The following is a 21,728-nucleotide window of genomic DNA, read 5'->3' on the forward strand; positions in this document are numbered from 1 at the left end:
TTGGACTAATAGGATTTTACACATCAAGTACCTGTTTCATATAGACCATCCAGTTTGGTCTAGCCAAGTCTACACACATTTTGAACTAATAGGATTTTACACATCAAGTACCTGTTTCATATAGACCATCCAGTTTGGTCTAGCCAAGTCTACACACATTTTGAACTAATAGGAATTCACACATCAAGTACCTGTTTCATATAAACCATCCAGTTTGGTCTAGCCGAGTCAATTTGATCATATGGGGTCACTAGGTACAGGAGATGAAGCGAGTTGGCCAGGACCAAGCCCTTGTCACACCCGAACTTCAGATCTTTATACAGGTCTGAACATAGGTCTAAATCAACAGAACCTGAGAGAAGAGGAGGCATAAATGAAAGAATGATATCAAGATCAGGGGCTACAGTTCATTTTTTTTATCAAGTAATCTGCTTATGATGACAATTATTCTTATACAAATTACAAATTTTAAATTATTTGTTACTGGATTATATTTGTTTAGAATATTTTATTTAGTCCATTTTGTCTCTTTTTTTTATTCATGCCCCCCAAAACAGTAACCCAATATATTATGTTTGTTGTATAATGAAAAAAATGTATTATAAAAATGTTATGAATGCAGAAGAGAACAATCAAATAAAATATTGAAATATGCTCTTATGTACTGCTGGTGTTTGTTCTAAATGCATGTGAATTCCTCTCCATGCTTGTTATTAAATCTAATGACATTCTATACAGTATTCAATTTGACCAATAAATAGCTGGGATGAGGACAGAATGGTACTTGACTAATTATCCACATATCGATATGTGAGAAAGAACAAACAACAATATTGAGATACAAAGTAGAAGCTCCCCAGTTATTTGAATCTTATGAAGTACCTTTGCATGCAGCATGTCCTATCCTGGTGACTTCCAGCAAGTTGTCCTTGGTAGTCTTAACCAAACACAGATCTGCCACCTGCTTGAGGGCATTCTGAGCCAGCTCTACCAGGTCACGTTGGAACTCGGCTGCCTGGATGCCACAAAGGGTTCTCTTGATGAAATCCTGGAGGGATGCTTCTGTTCTTGTGATCTAATGAGAGAACAAATAAAGAAAGACTCAATCACAATAATATTTTACCCATATCAAGGTATTATGAAAATGATATAGAATTAATGTAAATGGAGCTGATGATGGTGGTGATGATGATGAAAGGAGGAGGATGGTGATGATAATGACGATGATGAGGAGGAGTATGATGACGATGGTGATCATTATGATGAGGACGATGATGAGGATGATGACTATGATATTGATGATGATAATGGTGTAATAATAATGATGAGGAGGATGATGATTATGATGATGGTGATGATGATGGTGATGATGATGGTAATGTTGATGATGATATTGACAATATTTATGAGGGTGACGATGATCTTGTTGGCGATGATGGGGAAGATGATGATCCTGATGATGATAATGATGATGATGATGACAATGATGATGATGATGATAATGATGATGATGATATTATGACAGTGACAATATGTTGAAATGTGATGGTAACAATAATGATGTTATTATTGATGAAGATGATTGTGAAGATAATTATGTTGATGAAATTGACAATATTTATGAGGGTGACGATGATCTTGATGTTGTTGGTGATGATGGGGAAGATGATGATCCTGATGATGATGATGATAATGATGATGATGATGACTATATTTATGAGGGTGACGATGATCTTGATGTTGTTGGTAATGATTGGGAAGATGACGATGATGATGATGATGATGGTGGTGGTGGTAATGATGGTGATGATAAAGATGATGATGATGTGATGATGATGATGATTAAGCACATACCTTGAGACTGATGAGAGAAAGTACTAGATTTCTCATTCCTTTTCCTTCATCATGCATCAGACTGGAGTAACATCCTTTGATTGGCCCATTCAACATCTCACTCACCTGCCATTACACAATATGATATGATAATAAAAACAATAATAATAGAAGTTATGAATATAATGTGCCAAAGTGCATAAACAGGGCATTCAAGAAAAAAAGAAAACCAAGAATTCATGATTTTGTCACAATGTAATTGACAAGTGACATATTGTAATTTTGTAAAGCTTAGAGTCTACTTTTTCATGTGATGCATGTTCTGTTGAAATAATGATTGCATTTTCATAATTTCAATGAAAAAATGAATTTTAGTAGATTGGCTCCCATCGTAATGGCTCGTTTATCAATAGACTTTACACATGGCCGATTGTCAACAAAACAGAAGATTAAGTAAGTCCAATAGCTAGCCTGTAAAATTGCTTTGTATAGTGTATCATTATTATTATTAATACCATGGTAAATCCCAAAGTAATATGTCCTAAACAAGAGGTGACTTTGATTACCGTTTTCATAAAGGAAAACACACCTGTTTTCTATCTTTGGGCTTTACGATCAAGATACTTTCACCAGAGGTGTCCTTTCCAGCCCGTCCAGCTCTGCCAACCATCTGCTTGTAACGACTTGTTGTCAGAAGCTCTGCAGCTATATAAGGGCTTCTCAATATAACCCTAAAACAAAGGCAAAATTGTGATGAAACAGACTTCAAGAGGTCCAGTAATGGCCAGTTCCCCTATCCCTACCCCTCTGAAAACTAAACAATAGAACACAATAATGATAATATATTGAAATGAAAAATAAAAGCCTTAAATGTATCAAATATGAAAAAAAAATCACATTGGAAAAGAGCCTGATAATAAGAAACATGGAATAAACATGAATGATTAAATGCAACTTCGGAATCTATTCCATAGTTTAAAATTGAACATAAATGTCAGTGGGGGACTTTTGTATCATGATGTCTACTAACAATTTTTTACAAAGTTGCTGTGCTTTTTCAGAGTATCTGGAAAAAAGTTTAATGTTCATATATTCATTATAACGAGACCATGATTAGTAGATTTACGATTCAAGTCATAAATCCTAGGGGTGTTTCACATATACGTAAGTGTAACTTTAAAGTCATACTTCAATAACGATGCGCCAATGCGCACATGATATTAAATGCGCAATTTTTAACATCAATAAGCAGGTAGTGTGTCCTTCCAATAGCATGATTTGACCAATGGGGTGACACGTTATATCCCGCAGTGCGACTCTAAGTCGCGCTTAAATCTTCATGAAACATCCCCTGACCTTTTAGCTGGTAAGTTGACACCAGCTGCTAGAGTGGATGTAGCTGTTAATAAACAAAGCGTTCCATCTGAGTAAGCATCCTCTATCAGCTTCCGCTCATCCATCGTCAAGCCACCGTGATGGTACGCAGCCCCGTAAGGTATGGTGCGTTTCAGAGTGGGGCAGAGATTGTTGTCGCATTCTCTTCGTAATGACAGTAACAGTTCCTCCTTCTCCTTGTGCTTGTGTTGGAACAACTGCTTGGCTCTGTTTCTATTCAGCACAAATACATAATAAAGATAAATGTAATTAGCCTTGTTCCTCGGGATTGAACTTTCTCCAGCACTTTTATGTCCTTTTCCATTTAATAATAATAATAATAATGGTATATTTACCCAGGGTAGCCACTTCAGTTCCGAAAAACTGTTCTCCCCGCGAGACCTGCTATTATCATTACTCGGCTAAGCTAGGCTTCATAATCAGATGCACACAGCTTTTTGAGGAATTACTTCCTGCTGGACATCAAGCTTGCATGGCATAATCTACAAATTATGAAACAATTCCATATAGTATCACTGCTGTGTTAAAAGTAAATATGGATATTTACGTGTATACTTTACATTGATTAAATATGCAATAATGAATTATGTGCACAGCAGGATAGGAAACAGCCAGCATGCAAGGACATATATATAATAGAAAGTAATAGTTGAATCGTTTTACTGAAAGTCGCCAGAAATACTGGATGAAATAGCAGGGCCCTCATCCTACAAATACTTCTAATCAAATCAAACTGAAACTGTGATTGATCTAAAAGTGTGTAGTTGAAGGATAAGAATTTTAGATCAACTACAATTTGAGTTTGATTTGAATTCATTGCAACTCTTTCTAAGATAAGGCAAAGGTGGATGTTTCATAAAGCTGTTTGCAAAGTTACGCACAATTTATGCACATTTGGAAGCTATTGTTAGGTGCCAAGTCACCTATATAGTGATCATGTACCACAAGAAATAGTCACCCGTCATGCATAAAGTCAATTGTAACTCACTAACAGCTTCATGAAACCACACCCACTAGACGTTACCATACCTTGGTATGTACCTACAGATGTTCTCTGCAACATTTTGGCAGTTCTTCTTCGTTGCACAGAAGAATAGGCAAGAATTTGTCGGGATGACTTCCAGAGCAAGCCCTACTAGATGATCAGGGTCGTTTTTCAGCATCGCCTTGTTATACTAGTAATGAAATACACATATGAAAGGATTGGCAATTTTAATAACAAGGCAAAAGCCATTTTGTGTCTCGCCCACTTATGAAAATAACCAGAAATATCGTGATTTGCGAGGGCATGCCACAGAATTGTATCGAAACTTCACTGTGAAATGACTGGGATGGAATAACACTTGTCATAAAAGCCTTGAACGTAAACTTTAATGTTGACCTGAAGATGACCTTTGTGACCTCCGACTGCAGCATAACATGCAGGTCCCCAAGTCCATCTACCATCCAAGTTTGGTTGAAAAGCGACTTACGGTTGTGGAATTACGTGTCATTAGATTTGTGACGGACGGACGACATTTGGATCCCTAAGTCTCGCCTTCACCTCTGGTAGGCGAGCCAAAAAATATATTAAACAAAAGAGGATAAATATATCAAATTGTCTGTTTATAAAATTGGTATTCTAGGATCACCTTTTATCTCTCAGATGAATTACATGTATGAAGTTTAATCTGAGATTAATTTGTATCTTGCATATCTGAAAAAAATAAATGCTTGGTTATGTTGAAAAAAAATAATAACTGAGAATCTTAAGGGACGCACTGTACGTGAATGTTACAACCTGCCTTTTAAGAATTTGTCTGCTTTGGAATATAAGGAATAAATAATCACGATTGGTTTAGTAAAATACTATAGAAATAAAATCATAGATTTTAAAAGGAGCGTAGCTCTCAAAAATGAAATGTGAAGTCACACTCTTTGTCAGTGCCCATGATGTGACAAACAAAAGACAATACAAAATCCGTTTCTGCAACAGTCGTGAAAAACACGTCTGTTCAATGGGCATAAAGATTGTGAAACTCACCTTTCAAAGAAATCAATGTGCTGAATAATGTGAATGACTTACAGGGAATGTGATGGTCCTCGCATGGGTGAACTTTTCATCTTCTGGAAGGTTGCTCCCAGGATTGACTTCAAAGATGTTATCTTCTAACTTGATATATTCATTCAGCTCGACCTGAGATGGAAGAAAATAAATGAATCTTATTCACATATTCATCATAAGCAAAATGGAGTGTTGCGAAAGAATATGACTGTTGAATAATGTTTGCTGAGTAATAAATTATAATGGTTGAAGTACACGTACATACCTTGTTCTCCGTGAGGTACCACTAACTTTAAATTTCCTAAATCATCCTTTTGTGGGATTGAATTTGTCAGTTTTAAAAATGTATTTTACATCTTTTTTTAATAATAATTTTAAGTTTTTCAAAAACAAATCAAACCAGATTGTAAATGAATTACAACATTTACAGATGATTAAGTTGATCTCTAAAAAGAAAAAAGAAACAATAAGAAAAAAGGTACAATACATTATTTCACAATTATGTGCTTTTGACAGAAGCTTTATTTCATCAAGAGACAACAAGAACATACTTTGTAAACAAATTTTCGGCATTACTCCTATGTATTAAGATCGCATGCTCGATCTTTAATGAAAATCAGAAGTCAGAAAAAATTGGAACCAGTGGGATTCAAACCTGCCATCTACTTCGAATCCCACTGGTCCAAATTTTTTCTGACTTATGATATTCATTAAAGATCGAGCATGCGATGTTAATACATAGGAGTAATGCCGAAAATTTGTTTACAAATTATAATTTCCTCCTATTAAAACCTCATTTACTATAAGAACATACTTGTCAATACATTGAATTTGAGAGGTCATTTTCAGGACCTTGAAGTCTTATTCAATCTTTACAACTCACTCCCTGATAAACAAAACTTTGCTGTGCTCTCTTCTTTGATATAATATAAAAGTAATGAGACTTATAAGTGATATCTGCTGTATCTAGTTTTAGAGTTCAATTATGGAAAACATGTGTTATATAAAAATCATAGGTCCGTATTCTGAACTCGGGTTTAAATCAAACCCTGCTTTAAAGTTGTGGTTTAACTATGGAAAACAAATTGGGGCACGGATCCCCAACAGTAAACATTTAATTAAGGCGGCTTGTCAAAGGTGTGCGTGCGTTTTTACCTTCATATTCTGCGGCGAACCCGCTCAGCGTGCCATTGTCCATTTTTCTTTCCTACGGGTCAGTGCTCTTGCCATTTAAGACGACAGCGTTCCCTTTTGCAGCGAAAACGGAAGCGTGCGCTTTTATCTTTTCTTTTGACACCCCCCGGTTGACTCTCCGATAAGATGTTTCTGCATGAGCGCCCTCTATATCCACGATATCGACGTCTTAGGCAAACTATTATTTTAAAACGAGCGATCTCTAGTCACTGATCTGGATATCGTTGTGTCCTTGTATCGGTGTGCGTAGTTCAGTGGGGTATACATTTTCAAAAATTATGCTTTCACATTTTTTTAATAATTTTTCGTTTCGGGTTTCAGTATATGACAAATTCAATAAGATTTAGATTTCATTTCTTTAATAGAACAATTAAGCTTTAGCCCTTTAGCACGAGCATGTGGTTTAATTTTGAAGAACATACCGTTAAGAAATTGAATTTCTGAAAGTAAGTGTTCAGGCGAGGGTAAGATTTTTTTCATCACACTGAGCCCGCACAGTCAGCATTGTCGGGTGAAAAGGAAAGATATGGAATTGACCTTAACATCTTTGTAAACAAAATGCAGAACCCCACGCAAAAGATGCAATATAAATCATACCTGGGTCCCAAAATGATGGCGTTTAAAGCAATACACTGAAACGCTACTGTGAAAAAAAAACACTAAAAACATAAAATGCAAACGTTTTTTGGTGGAAAAAAGGCTGAAAACTAAGGGCAGCGTTGAAATTCAAATTTGAGCTTAACATAGGTCTATGTTTAATTTAGCCCTCTTGTCAATTCGTTTTTGCTGTGAAATGTCCTTTTTTGAGGACTCTTTTTGGGCGATTTTGCCCCCCCCCCTTGTGGAAAATCCTAGGTACGCCACTGCATTTGTTTAAACATTTCAATTCTAGAAACTTATATATTCACACATAATACAGATGCCGTGCAAAACAAACGAATAAAATATAATTTATTTGAACTTTAAAAATAAAATGGATGCTCAAGCTGTCATATCGGTCATTGTAGCTTAAATGCACAATCCTTGAATTTCATTGCCCGAAATTCAGAACAAAAGGTACTTTCGTTACTTTTTAAAACCATAACAAACATCTTCGAACGAAATCAAAAGCACTTAAAAATGAATATTGAAATTATCAAAGTTGAGGTAGTCTTGATCATGAATAGAGTTGAGTGTTTATAAAGGAATTATAGCATCTTCTATTAATCACATTCTACACTTTAATGACCGGTGAAAAATATCGCGTGAATGAAAATGCAAATTAACACATTTAAGTGACTCCGACAGGATATTGGACAGGAAAATCTATAAAATCTTTATACCTGGGATCCGTCTTTATTCTCTTATATAAATTTCCCCTGTGATCTAGAGTGCTCTGTGACCTAGTGTTCTTGATTACCATCCTGGAGCCACATAACCGAAGGGGGGTCTGGGGCTGAGGCCTCAACAAGTACCATGATTTTATGCATGGTGACCCCACCCCTTCAAACCAGTCCGCTGGGGGAGGGGACTTAATTATTTCTTTCAATTTTCCTGTTCTACTTATAATATTCAATTTTGTCAACTTAATTCTGATGGTTCCTTTTTCATCCAACTTTATTTCTTCCTTTGAATTTTTCTAAAACTTTTCTATACCTATTCTTTTTTAACCTTCACGTTTGACTTGAACAATACGTGTATATTGCCGTTGGTTTCTTCTATCAAATATTTAAATTAATCTGCAATGTGTGTATGTCAATTATTGCGAATTAGATTCCCAGTGTCTAAGGTAAACATAATTTACCGACGTAAAGTTAGTAATACGAAAGCCTCTTTGGCCTAGTTTCCCTTCCAACTTTGTACTTCACCTGTTAATCGTATAGCTGCATTCTGTATAGCTTGCATATTTAAATATGCACCAAACAATAAATTAACGTACAGAAAATGGTAATACCTCGGTCACATTTGCTCTACGGCGGCCATACAGCGAGTCGAAAACAGCCGTTTTATTCATTTTATTAAAACCTATATTTAGCAGGTCCAAAAACTGTTAAAATGACTGTTTTCGACTCGCCTTAGAACAAATGTGACCGAGGTATTTAGCATACTAGATCAACAAGAATGGAGTGCATGCTGGTGCGGATCCTGCCGGAGTAACACAATACAATCAGCGCCGTATTTATTTTGAATAGTTGGGCTCTCAAAAGTTTTGTGTTCTATTTTGTGACCTCGAAGTCAGTGGGTCTATACGGGGTCTATATTCTGCACATCAGAGGGTACAGTTATGTAGTGAATCCGGGGGGGAGGATCATCCGGTCCGTGTGCCCCTCCCCCCCCCCCCCTTTGAGAGCCTTTATCAAATTTGTTAATGTAAATATGCCATTTTTACACAAGTGTGCCCCCTTTATTTGAAACTCACAACATGTATTTTAATGAGAACATGTTCATACACAAATGAGGACCTTCACTTAAGCCTGGTAAACAGAGTTGGTAGGCAATGAATATAACTCAAATGTTCACATTAAGAGTAGACCTATAAAGAGGGAAGTTACTTGGTTAATCAAAAATGTGTTGATAAAATATCAGTCGAACGTTATGTTATAATCTGCTTCGCCAAATAGGTTTTATGTAATATTGCTCTTTATAAAGGCAAGCATTAAACTACATTAAATGTCGAAATGTTAAGAAATATAATGGAAACCATATCAAAATGCACATTACGAAAAGAAACAAAATCAAGGTTCTAGTATGGGGACAAACCGAGAACAAGAAAACTACCCATTTGATGCTCATTTTAATTCCCCGAAAGCCGGACGTTGAAAATGACATGGGCCAGCGCATTGCAAGCTGTATTTAACGGCTTACCCCATTGACAAGGTAGATTTAAATTACCCCATTCTTGATTGGGGAGATTAACGTATATTCTTGAACAAAGAGGTGGTCTGACGGGTTGCGGATTTCAATAGAAAGATGACCTCTTGATTGGTAGGGGTATGTCAAGGGGAGATTATCACTTTGTCAGCGCGGGTGACTGTCTTGATACTTTGATGTTCCCCGATGTGCCTTCTATTCGAAAACCGTGTTTGCAACTAATCCCAATTATGAGACTATTTGGAATCAAAATGAGAGCCTAACTGCACCCTTTTTATAGATTTCGTTTGAAAATAAAATACTTACGTTTAAGGTAAAATTGGAATATGAGAAGGCGCTTCATAATATGTAAACCAAATAGTGTCACTTTTAAGCTTTATTCTTTTAAATCAAATGTAAAAATATATGTAAAATAATCTCGCAAGCCTAATCTAAATAGTGCGAGCACGAAGCGCGCGCGCTAATTTTTAATTTTTTATTTCATGTATTTTGTCCTAAAATAGCATTCTGGCAATGCTTGTGATCCTAAACGAGATGAATGAATTTAGTACGCATTGATCGTTCTGATAAAAAAGAATCTGTTAACGGCTACTTTTAATTATCTGTAAATGAAAACGTCACATATTTCAACAATCAAATAATGCGAGCGCGAAGCGTGAGCTGAAAATATTTACTTTTCTACCTGAAGAATAGAAGTTCTAAGCAATCTTTGTAATCATGAAAAAGGTAAATACATAACTAAGCAAGCGAAGCGAGCGCGAGGAAAATTTGAGATTTGTAGAATTGTGAGTGGATATGGATCACAGTTAAAAAGGAACATATATGATTAATTATTATTACTTTGAGTTTTGACATAGGGCCGGGATATTCGAAGAACAATATTCCATCATGTGAAAATTATGACTGTCTTCCTATTTCTCTTATCAAATCGCGAGATGAAACTTTTTGATATTCCATTCTGAAAAAGGGACAATTTATCAATAAATTAATTCATTAATCTAATAAGCCTAATCAGAGCGCGAAATCTGTCAATATTATATATTTAAAGCACTTTTGTAATTATAAATAAGATGCCTGAGTTGATATATTTTTAACAATCAATGTGCGCGCAAATCGCCAGCCGAAAATTGTTGATAAACTGTCATAAAATGGAGATTTTAATTAGTTTGTAATATAATTAATATTGAAATTTTCATAACTCACCAATCAATATGCGAGCGTGCAGCGCTAGCTAATATGTTTTACAATCTGACATGAATAGGGATATTCTGATAACTAAATATAATCTATGTCTTTCAGGATCATGATATGAAAACCCTTTTATAACAAACATGATAAATGAAAAACGCGTCTCAAGTTATACATGGTTCATTGCCGGAAATATACCAATCATCTTCGTTTGTTAATGTTTAATCATCAACATTATCACTGATGTTATTATTCGTATTATCATGTCCATTAATATCACTTCAAAGTTCTAATTACCACCATCATCATCACTGTTATCATCACCATTCATTCATTATCTATTTCCAATCGTTCTCCAGTATCAATTTTATAGTTTATATAATCCCAGGTGAGGTGAATGGGTACCCGGTAGGAAGAAATTCCTCGAATGCTCGAGCGCCCGATCAAGGTAGCCGTGCTAAAGCCGGGGTAATAATAGCAGGGCCCTCTGGCAGAACAGTTTTTGGAACTGAAGTGGCTACCCTGGGTAAATATGCCGCTATTATTATTATTATTATTATTTAAAAAAATGAAAGATAATGGTAATGATTATGGTGATGTTGGTAATCATGAACATTAGATCCGTTTTGTGAGATAATTTATGCGATTTTACACGCTAATCGCTACTCGATGATGGTGAAAGAAATCTTTTAAATAGCACAACAGAAGTCGGGGCGGTAGTTACTGCGTACTCATACTTTTATACACTACATTATTACAAAAGATTCCCCATCGGGCGGGCCAACGGTCTTTTGAAGTAGGTTTATCTATTGAAATTACGACAATAATCACGACAGCGGATATGGGGAATTCAAGACTGTGAGCTTCTAGCTCTCCCATTGTTTTCTGTGGCGAACCCGCTGAGCATGCTATTGTCAATGATTCTCTACTATACGGGTGACTGATCTTGCTTTTTCATGATCATAGGCCAGGGCAATGACTAAGAACAGTTCGATGAGTATCAATGCCAAGCAATCCTGAAAGGTCAATAATGTTCAATTCTCTATATGGAGAAGCTTGTATATCATGGCCCTATTTGCTTTTGCTTTTAGGCCAGTAAGTGTACTAACTAATATTAATAATAAATAATCACATTCCATCTATTTTAGAGCAATGACCTAATGCTAATATCACTCTACATATCTCCCTGCAGCTTACGGCCCCATAATTTATCTTCACCCGTGAATTACCGAATTTTGAAGCTTAAATTATTGAACATAATGGCATCCTAGTATTGTAATGATGTAATCACTGCAAGTGCAATATAAATAAAAACATTAATTTAATTCTACTCACATTGATTTTACTTTAGAACAAACTCACACCCTCTTCTACTTCTTCTGTTTCTCTGTCGTTATTCTTCTTTTCCATCTTATCATTCTTCTTGTTCTCATCCTTCACTCCCTTCTTCATCTACTCTTCTTACTCCTTCTCCTTTTTTTAATCTTTTTTTCTTCTTCATATCCTTTGTCGTCTTTCATTATTCTTTTTTCTCCACCTCATCCTTTCCTGCTGCTTCTTTCTTTTCCTTCCTCCCTCTCTTCTTGTTGTTCTTCTGCCCATGTACCTGCCCTTCTTATACGTCTCCTACTGCTTTTCCTTCGTCCTCCTTCTTTTTCTTCTTGCGTCTCCTTATTTTTTCTCTATCTTCCTCTTCCTCTCCGTATCCTTTCTCATCTCTCATTATTAATCTCATCCCTTTTTACTGCTCCTCCATTCTACATGTACGTCTGCTTCTCCTTGGTAATTCTTCTTCTCCTCCTCCTTCTCCCACCCCATCGATTTATGATGATAAAATTATAATGAAATAATAGAAATGTTAACGAAGATAATACTTATAATAGAGAAATGAAGATGATTGCGATAGTAACAGCGGTGATGACGATATCGATAACTATGGGAGGATAAGACCATGTACAGCACAACGTATCAGGCGCAATTTCAAATATGATTACATGACGATTTCGATACGAAATATTCATCATAAATCTAGACCTAGTACATTAATATACACTTATCTTTTTGTAGAATAATGAAATCGCCGCTCAATATCGATAATTCTGATGATCACTAAAACAGAAAAGCATACGTGGGACAGTGTATTATAACATTGCCTCGAAAAATACCTGACATTTGATGGAATTCTGTGCTTATATCGCTCATTTCTCAGCACTTTTACGACTTTCTTTCACAGGGCTATTTGGCAAATATTTTTCATTTATACAAACACTTCGTTGGTAAATTTCATTGGATTCTGATCGAACAAATTTTCAGATCGTTACCACAGTTGGTATTTATCTTCAATTCCGAACATTACGTTTAATACGTTAAACCAATTAAATGAAGTTATACTTTAGTCTGTTATATGTTGTTTTTATGTTGTACTCTCATACCCCGAGAGGGGATCGATAGGGTGAATAAAATGTAAATCTAAATCAGGGGTGGATCCAGCCTCCGCCAATAGGGGGGGGGGTGATTTTTTTCACCCATATTTTCCCCGATCGGCCGCCCAAGGTTGATATTTAATTATTTCTTTGAATTGGTTGTCCCAGTGCCGTAGTGATTATTAAAATTATTTAATAAGTCTTCGCATCATCTTATTCACTCGCCTTCCTCCTCTTATATTTTCCTCTTATTTTCTTCTCCTCTCTTTTTTCTTTCTTTCCCTTTTTTTTGCTCCGCCAATAGAGGGGGGGGGCCTTTGTAAATGTAAATCCAACCAAGAATCGGATCTATATGTCTAAAGGTCAGGGGAGGATCCATGACGGGGAAAAAAGGTTCCGCTTTGGGGGGGGGCACTCTTCTCTTTTGGCTGCATTTTGCATTACAAATTCTAATTGTGCCTCTCATAATGGAAGGGGGCAAGGGCGGCTCCCCCCCCCTAAATCCCCAGTGATAGAAGGGTACAGGAAGTTTGAGGATGCTGATTCATTCATGGCATACAATTTTCGAAATAGACGACCACAATTTCGTAAATATCCAGTCCACGCGCATGCGTACTCTCATTCCGAAGACGCAAGTCATAAAATAATTTCACCCCCACCTGATCACGGTTTCTGCGAGGACACAACTCTGCTTTCTCATGAATATTGATTTCGATGCACAGGCAGAAATCGGGAGAACCCCTCTCATATTTCCGAGTTTTTTCCACTCTTTCAACTGTATTTCCTTCATTTTTTTCACCCTTCCTCTTATTCCATCCCAATATTATTTTCTTATTTCTCTCTGTTTCCCCTCCCTTTTCTCTCCCTTTGACCTCTTAGTTTCTTTTTCCTCTTTTCACAATCCCTTTTGGTCCCGTTTCTTTAAAACATGGAGATGAAGAAAATTAAGAGACAATATGTTATCCTGGGGAAATGGTTGCCCGTCAAAAATATGAAAAAAACTATTTAAAACAGTTTCTAATAAATCTTTGTAAATCTTTTATCTTTCTATGCCTAATAGAGCTAAGCTGTTCCGGTCATATTTATCTTATCATTCTATTTCCTTCTGTTTTTTTTGGGGGGGGGCGTTCTCGACACCTGTTTGAGATGCGAGTAATAATTAATATTCCAAATCGACGTGAATTCTACGAATGGCTTGGGCCTACGAAACGAAAATATGTGGAATCTTATTTTCCCACCTAAAACATGAATTGACTGTCTTCCAATTGCAAAAAAGAGGTTTTCATGGTTATTGCAGCAAATTCGAAAGATCAGTAACGATTTTCGACACATGCGTGATTTTTTTTAAGCTACCGTGGCTTTATGAATGCACCCGATAGATGCGAACCACAGTTCAGAACAGTGACCCGAACTCTCGATCCGACAGTCAATATGAACATGATGAAGGCACACATTTGTTTTGGTCGTAGAGGGAGCTATTTAGAATAGATTCTTCGGCCTTTCGACAGAAATTAAGACTTGCAGGAAAGACGAACAAAAGAACGGTGGCATTAAAGGGCCTTTGATGGCGGCCGTTCCTTTGAAGACAAGGGAACGTTGGGCGGGAAAGCCGAAGCGAAAACCCGGATGCGGGAAGAACGATGAAGAACGGTGCGTGGACTTTTGACAAGCTACCTAACTCATATGACATCCAAATTGTTCATGATTGTCTGGGAATGAAATGTGAAGTATTTTTCTTTGTTATGAAAGCAAAATGAGATAAAATCCCAAACATAAAACATAAAGAAGTAAACAGAAGAAACTAGAGATGCTTGGCGGGTCGCGCAGTCGAGCACATGTATCCCCGAACCCACCGCATCATCCGTCATTGCGATATATAGAGCTCACACAGAAATTTGACAAATAAATACAATCATTATGGCAACAATGACCCTGCCCACAATTTGTCTGTGGGTACCAAATTTGATGACAATAATTTGACATAGCAGCCCGACTCTGCAGAACCTAAAGTATCGTCCAGTATCACCTGTTGGGGAATAAAATTATACAGAGTAATTTGGATGTATCTTGTAAACCTTACCCTAAGACCCCCCACCAAAAATGATAGACATCTTCACCTAATATTGCTTCTAATATTGTTTTGTTGAAAAGTGATTTACGGTTGCGGAGTTAGGTGTCATAAGAGTCTTGAATGTAAACTTTAACGTTGACCTGAAAATGACCTTTGACCTTACCATGTGACTGCCGACTGCAGCATAACATGAAGGTCCCCCAAGTCCATCTACCATCCAAGTTTGGTTGAAAAGTGACTTACGGTTGCGGAGTTAGATGTCATAAGAGAGTCTTGGATGTAAACTTTAACGTTGACCTGAAAATGACCTTTGACCTTACCATGTGACTGCCAACTGCAGCATATGATGCAGGTCCCCAAAGTTCATCCACCATCCAAGTTTGATTGAAAAGCGACGTATGGTTGTGGAGTTACATGTATGTGTCATTAGGTTTGTGACGGACGGACAACATTTGGATGCCTAAGTCTCGCCTTCACCTCTGGTGGGTGAGACAAAAACTCTTGTTACCATGGCAACAATGTCTCCGCCCACACCAAAATCAATAGCCGTCTTCATTATACCATACTCTACCTTCATGCCAAATTTGAAGATGGTTGGAAAAGAAATGCAACTGATAGAGTGCTCACAAGAAAATCTCTGCGGCAGCAGCGGCGTGACGAGGCCAAATCTATAATATCCTCCGAACTCTGTTTGGGGCCGCAACAATAAACAAAATAAACAGCATTTTTTTAAGTTTTGGCTCCCTATAATTTAAGCACAGAGTGAGACCATGGTCTAAGTTAAACCTGACTTCAGAATACGGGCCATACAGTATCCAATGGGTTAAAAGGAAAGGAGGATTAAAGAGCATTTTTTACTTACTGGTCTAAAATTGTTGGTATAAACCTCTGCTTTGAGGAATGCTGATAAGTCACTGATGTTACTGAGTGTTGCACTCATCCCTAGTATCTGGCACGTATCCAGGTAGAGTAGCTTTGAAAGACAAATCTCCAGGGAAGCCCCTCGTCGTCCGCCATCTCCAATCATGTGAAGCTGCAATGAATGTGATCAATTATATCTATTTCAGCTGCCAAGGTCTAATCAGACGTAACTGTTTCAAAGCGATATTAATCATTTTAGAATTTTAGCTAGAAACTAAATTTGTAGAGAATTTGGGAATGAGTTTTGATCTTTTTGGATCAGACAAGCACTAATGGTGTAAGTTTGGAGTTACAATATTGCATTCATCACAATTTAAATAAAAAGTCAAGAGAAAGGAATGAAAACAATTGATACTAACAGTAGGTAATACATGAAATTATACTTCACAAAGTCTAAAACCAAAAACAAAATAGTGCACTTATAACAATTGGTGATGCAACCCACCTCATCAACCACAACCAGACCAATCTCCTTCATTCTTTCCTCTTGGATCATGCAGTTCACCAAGGTGTGAGCTTTCTCTATGGTGCAAACATAGAGGGCGTGCTTCTTTCTGCGCTTCCTCGGTGGGATGGACCCTTTGCTGCCGGCGTACTCTTCCACAAGGAATCCAAGCTCTACTGCCAGAGGGGTCAGGGAAGTTACCTTTATTCACACAACAAACAGATTAAGACTAATTTTTTTCCAAAATCAATCACAATTCTGAGACAATTGCCAGATTGCACTTGATTGCTGGACTGCTATTTGCAACATGCAGTAAAATCAATTTGCTATAATTAAATGTATAATTGATATATCAATCAAAAATATGCATTAGAAATTTGCAATAGATTGCAAGAACCAATAGATTGCAAGAACTTTTTTGCAACTCTCCCTAAGACACTTAACTCACCTTTTCTTGTACAATGGAGACATACGGCAGGATAAGAAGAGCATCTCTTTGATGACATAGGATCTGTTGCATGATAATGATCTCAGCGACCAAGGTTTTGCCTCCACTAGTAGGGAGAGAGTAGATCAAGTTGCGACCTTCTTTCACAGCCCGTTGACTGAGACATTCATCTTGCCATTCTAAAAGGGAAAATGAATTTGAACATAACTATATTCATGTAAATTGTGATAATTGTGATAACAGTATATTTACCCAGGGTAGCAAATTCAGTTACGAAGCCATTCTCCTAGCGAGCCTTGCTATTATTACCCCTGCTTATGAAACTGTTTTCCAAGCGGGCCCTGCTTAAACATGATCATTACCCCGTTTTTAAGGTTATGATGGTTATGGTGACCATAAATCTTTTTTGTTTTACCTTATTGAATGCATGAATGCTTGTAGCCTAGATACATAGGAGAGAACGTGAAATAGAAGACAGCAAACTTTTGTGTAAGCTCAAAAGGAAATCTACTCATGGACTCATAACTGAAAATGACTGCAATCAAAATTTGCATTCCTATGATACATTTTCTCGTCTAAGAATAATAACTGAGGAAAGTTATATGAAGTGAATGGTGTCTACACTGCTGCTAACACTGTCAATTACGTAAACAATAAAAGGGACAAGCAACATTTTATCAATTGTGGCTTTGTCGTTTGTAGTACTTAACTGTTAAGAAATTGTGTATGACTGATGACTTTTACCCAGCAATAAGAGGGCTGGTGATTTAGAGAATGAATTATTCAACCCTTAATGTAAGATGAAAAAAAATTGCTTGATAACATACCATAGAGTTGTGAGATACCCCTTTGTTTCTCCAACAGTTCTTGAACCCTCCTGGGAAGACCGTAAAATGGACCAATGTCCTTGTCCTTAACAGCAGACTGCACGTCAGCTAGCCCCAACATGGCTTCCTCAACGGCTGCCTCACGGAGAAGCTGATGAAGCATGGTTGGTGGCGGTGTCGTCACCTTGGCATTACCATGAAGACGTTGCTTAAGACGGGAACTGGTCGTAGCCCCTGCTAACCTTGGAGTTTGATGACTATCACTGGCAGTGTGACTCCCTCTTGCAACGGGACTTACGATTGAAGTCGTTTCTCTTCGCATTTTGTGGTGACCTGAAGCACCCTCTGACAAATGGCTGAACCATTTCTCTTGATGGGGTGTTCCTTTTCTAATAGATTCATCATCCTGCTTAGTTCTTGATACAGGTCCATCAGCCGTAGTGTGGCGGTCTTTGGTGACAGTACATACTGAGGATATACTAGCTTTGTTACTACTCTGCATCATCGGCACAGCTCTGTCTACCTCGGGACACTTGTTTATTGCACTTCCATGTTCTTTTGTTCTCACATTAGATGTTCTTTCTCCAGATGCTGTACAATCACTCACCAAGTTCCTAACACCTGTATTACTTTGCGACTTTGACTGAGCAGTAGTGGGTTCTGACCGATCGTCCACACCAATAGTTTGAACTTCTTCACGATTAGTACATGCACCGTTTTGATGATTTCCCTGAGATTCGGCTACTATAAGACTGATATCAAGCTGAGCATATAATGTATCATCATCTTCCCATAAATCATCAGTATTTTCTGATGGTCCTTCCATCTTCTTCTCTTCAATGGCAAAATCTTTTCTCTCATGGTTTTGGTCGTCATTTGCATCATCTTTTTTCGCATGGCTGTCCTTACGGTCCTGGGTGGGACGAAAGAACGATAACACAATTAAAAGAATAGTGATGATATAAATGAAAATTACGAGGTTTAGTCATAATTATAATTTCCTACTTCATTATTCATAAGAAGTGGCATTTCCATTTTTACAGGTACTATGTTCTTGCAGATAATTATGAGATATCACATTTCTAATTCAGTCCTGTTGTAACATGTATGTCTTCTGACATTGACAAGACATTGATAAAAATATGCCACTCTACACCGAGGTGTGCAAGCACAGATATCGTACAAAAAGCATGAGAGTGAGGAAAGAGGAAGTTGGTAGCTGACCCAGGGTAGTATTTGCTTTGTTTTAGTTTACCTTTGATTTTCATGACAGGCACTATGCAATTCATAGATTATAGTATCAATTGTTTTTATCATCATCAGGTATAAACATCATCACCATCATCATAATTATCAGCAGCATGATTTTAATTGCATTCATCATCATCATCATCACCACTATTATAATCATCACTATCATCATAATCACTAACATTTTCATTATGATCGTTATCATCTCATTCTTTCATCATCATCATCATCATCACCACTATTATAATCATCATCATCACCATCATAATCATCATCACCACCACCACCATCACCACCAGCACCGCCATCATCATCACTAACATTTACATCATCATCCTCATTATCATCATCATCAGCATCGTCACCACCAGCACCATCATTATCATCATCACTAACATTTACATCATCCTCATCATCACAATCATCATCATCATCACTAACATTTACATTATCATTATCATCACTATAATCCTCCCTACCACCACTACTATCACTGAGTTTTGATATTCAATTCTTCTGCTTATCTGGGGAGCGTTTCATGAAAGGAGTTGTCGGATGTTTTATTTATCCGACAGTTACCATAGTAACACTGCTTCTTAGCCAATCGACATGAAGGAAAGTTGTCAGATCTGACATCTTGTCGGACAAAAAATGTTGATGAAACGCTCCCCAGTTTTCCTTTGCCATGTTCTGGTTTCAATTTAGAGATTGGTTGTGGGAATCCAGAAACTCCTCACCCATCATCACTTCAAACTCCCATAGCCATAAGGAGTCTGCACCCCCATTATTCCAAGTGCCCCTTTTCTGAATACTTACCTTTACATGGTGTGGTGATGTGGAACCTTTGTTGGGTTTTGCTTTATCATCTTCATCCCATTCAAAGAGATCATCGTCACCTGACAAGAATAAGATATCAGATGACCTCTGCTCACTAGTCCTTGATACAACAGGAGATGACTCATACACAAGTCTTTTCTGTAATGAACCTGTATGAAGAACAGAAAAATATGGCTGTAAATATATTGCTCAGAGAGTATGGTGCAGACAAAAATAAATAACAATATAATGATCAATCACTGATAACAAGAGACACGCTTGATACTTCAACTCAATTCAAGTGCCACAAACTGAAATTTGAAAGAGCATGTGTTTGAGGTGGATGTGATTATTACCAGCCAAAATTATGGTACATACATGTACTAGATGGTATACCTTGTTGATCCTGCTCCTGTGATGCACTTGGAAGAATAGGTGACAATCCTATAGGGTCACAAAGGGCTATACTCCTATCGTTCCTTCTGGTACTGGTAATCATAGACATGTCAGGGCTTGCTTCCAAGTAGGTTTCAGGGGTGGGCCGTCTCTTATTGTCGGGTCCAAAGTCATCAACTGGGGCCCTTTTCCGTTGCATGGCTGCCTTTCGCCGACTCCTTGGTCTGCAAACATCCATTTCGCCATCAGGTTTCTCTGAAATCATAGGGAAAAGAAAATTGTGATTAAATTGAAGATTCATCGTAGTATACAGAACAGCATGTTAACGGCCACAATAATCAATAAGGTCAAAGGGCATTATGTCTATTAAACAAATGTTCAAATCAGTGTAGGAAAAACATGATAGTGATAGGTGATTTTGCCCATACGACAGCCAAAATCATTGCTAAAATTTGATGCCGAAAAATGGAATGCTTCATCTTTCATAAGGTTGCCAAATGCAGGATCTGCCACAAACAATATTCAAGAAAAATATCTAGAAGTTCAATATTCTACACATAGCAGAATGAGATGGGCAATTCCAAGCAAAGGCGGACATTTTCCAAAATCTTATATTGGCTCTATTTCAGAGTTGGATCATGTTTTTTTATTAAAAGGTATATAGAAGTTCACAAACCCAAGGGGAGGGGGAGTAATAATCAGCCTAAAACAATCTGTCCTTAACGCATCTCATCAAAGGAGAATCCAAACCACACAAATATTATATATATCTTTTAGTTAACTTCAATTCAACTAAAAATTGATTGTTTTGCCAAAATTATTTTTTGATAATCTGATGGTAGGGTTTCAAAGGGCTGGAAACTTTCCAGACATTTGTAAAATTTGTATGGAAAGTTTTAGGAATTTTCATATTTTCATTTTTCACAAAAATCGATAAATTGTGTTTTAAAGTACAAAAATATAAATTGATATCCTGACCTCAAATATTGTAAGAAATTTGAAAAAATTCCAGTGATTTGTGGATTTTTTTTTCCAAACTCTCAGAATATTTCTGGTATTTTCTGAGCCATTGCCATCCAATATAATATAAACATTTATGCTGTTTGACCTGCGACAGATCGCATGCGATGTTTTGAAATCAGCAGTGAATAATACATGTGAGGAATTAGATACTGGCCCAAATCACCAATTTTGAGGATAACCGGAGGATGGACACGGAGTGAAATACGGGTGTAGAGTAACATATTAAGCTATTTTTTTCTCATAGTTTAGTTTAGTTTACTCCAACGATGTTGTAGGACTAAGCCTGTTTATCGATCAAAGTAGATATGTCTATTGCTGCTCTCCTTCAGACAAAATTAGATGCACTACTTATGTTGACATGGAGGGGTGGCAGGGGTATCGAAGACAGCAAAAAAATTCCCAGAATCGAAAATTACTCAAAGTTATAGGCAATCTTCTCCCAATGATTATAAGGTCTATTCTTAAATGCAATCACTGAACAAGCAGTAACTACATCTTCTGGGAGACTGTTCCACACATCTATCACTCGGTTAGCAAAGAAAATCGTGTTTTACCACCACGTCTCAGATAGAAAAGCTCAGAACTTGAATCAGTTACCATGCA

The 21,728-nt window shown here is 37.1% G+C and overlaps 1 protein-coding gene across 1 annotated transcript in view; it reads right to left on the minus strand.

The window, feature by feature from the left end:
- LOC121422437 (helicase POLQ-like) overlaps positions 1–21,728 on the minus strand; it is a 55,073-nt gene that overhangs the window by 10,419 nt on the left and 22,926 nt on the right. The window contains exons 2-14 of the mRNA XM_041617474.1: positions 20,103–20,357; positions 19,707–19,876; positions 17,640–18,552; positions 16,813–16,991; positions 16,365–16,565; positions 15,861–16,031; positions 5,294–5,404; positions 4,258–4,403; positions 3,190–3,441; positions 2,423–2,564; positions 1,855–1,959; positions 883–1,075; positions 192–352 (exon numbers count right to left, since the gene is read on the minus strand). Coding sequence (XP_041473408.1) covers positions 192–352; positions 883–1,075; positions 1,855–1,959; positions 2,423–2,564; positions 3,190–3,441; positions 4,258–4,403; positions 5,294–5,404; positions 15,861–16,031; positions 16,365–16,565; positions 16,813–16,991; positions 17,640–18,552; positions 19,707–19,876; positions 20,103–20,340 — 2,982 coding nt within the window. The 5' untranslated portion in view covers positions 20,341–20,357. The remainder of the gene's footprint in view (positions 1–191; positions 353–882; positions 1,076–1,854; positions 1,960–2,422; positions 2,565–3,189; positions 3,442–4,257; positions 4,404–5,293; positions 5,405–15,860; positions 16,032–16,364; positions 16,566–16,812; positions 16,992–17,639; positions 18,553–19,706; positions 19,877–20,102; positions 20,358–21,728) is intronic.

The sequence above is a fragment of the Lytechinus variegatus genome, chromosome 10, assembly GCF_018143015.1.
Source record: "Lytechinus variegatus isolate NC3 chromosome 10, Lvar_3.0, whole genome shotgun sequence".
NCBI lineage: Eukaryota > Metazoa > Echinodermata > Echinoidea > Temnopleuroida > Toxopneustidae > Lytechinus > Lytechinus variegatus.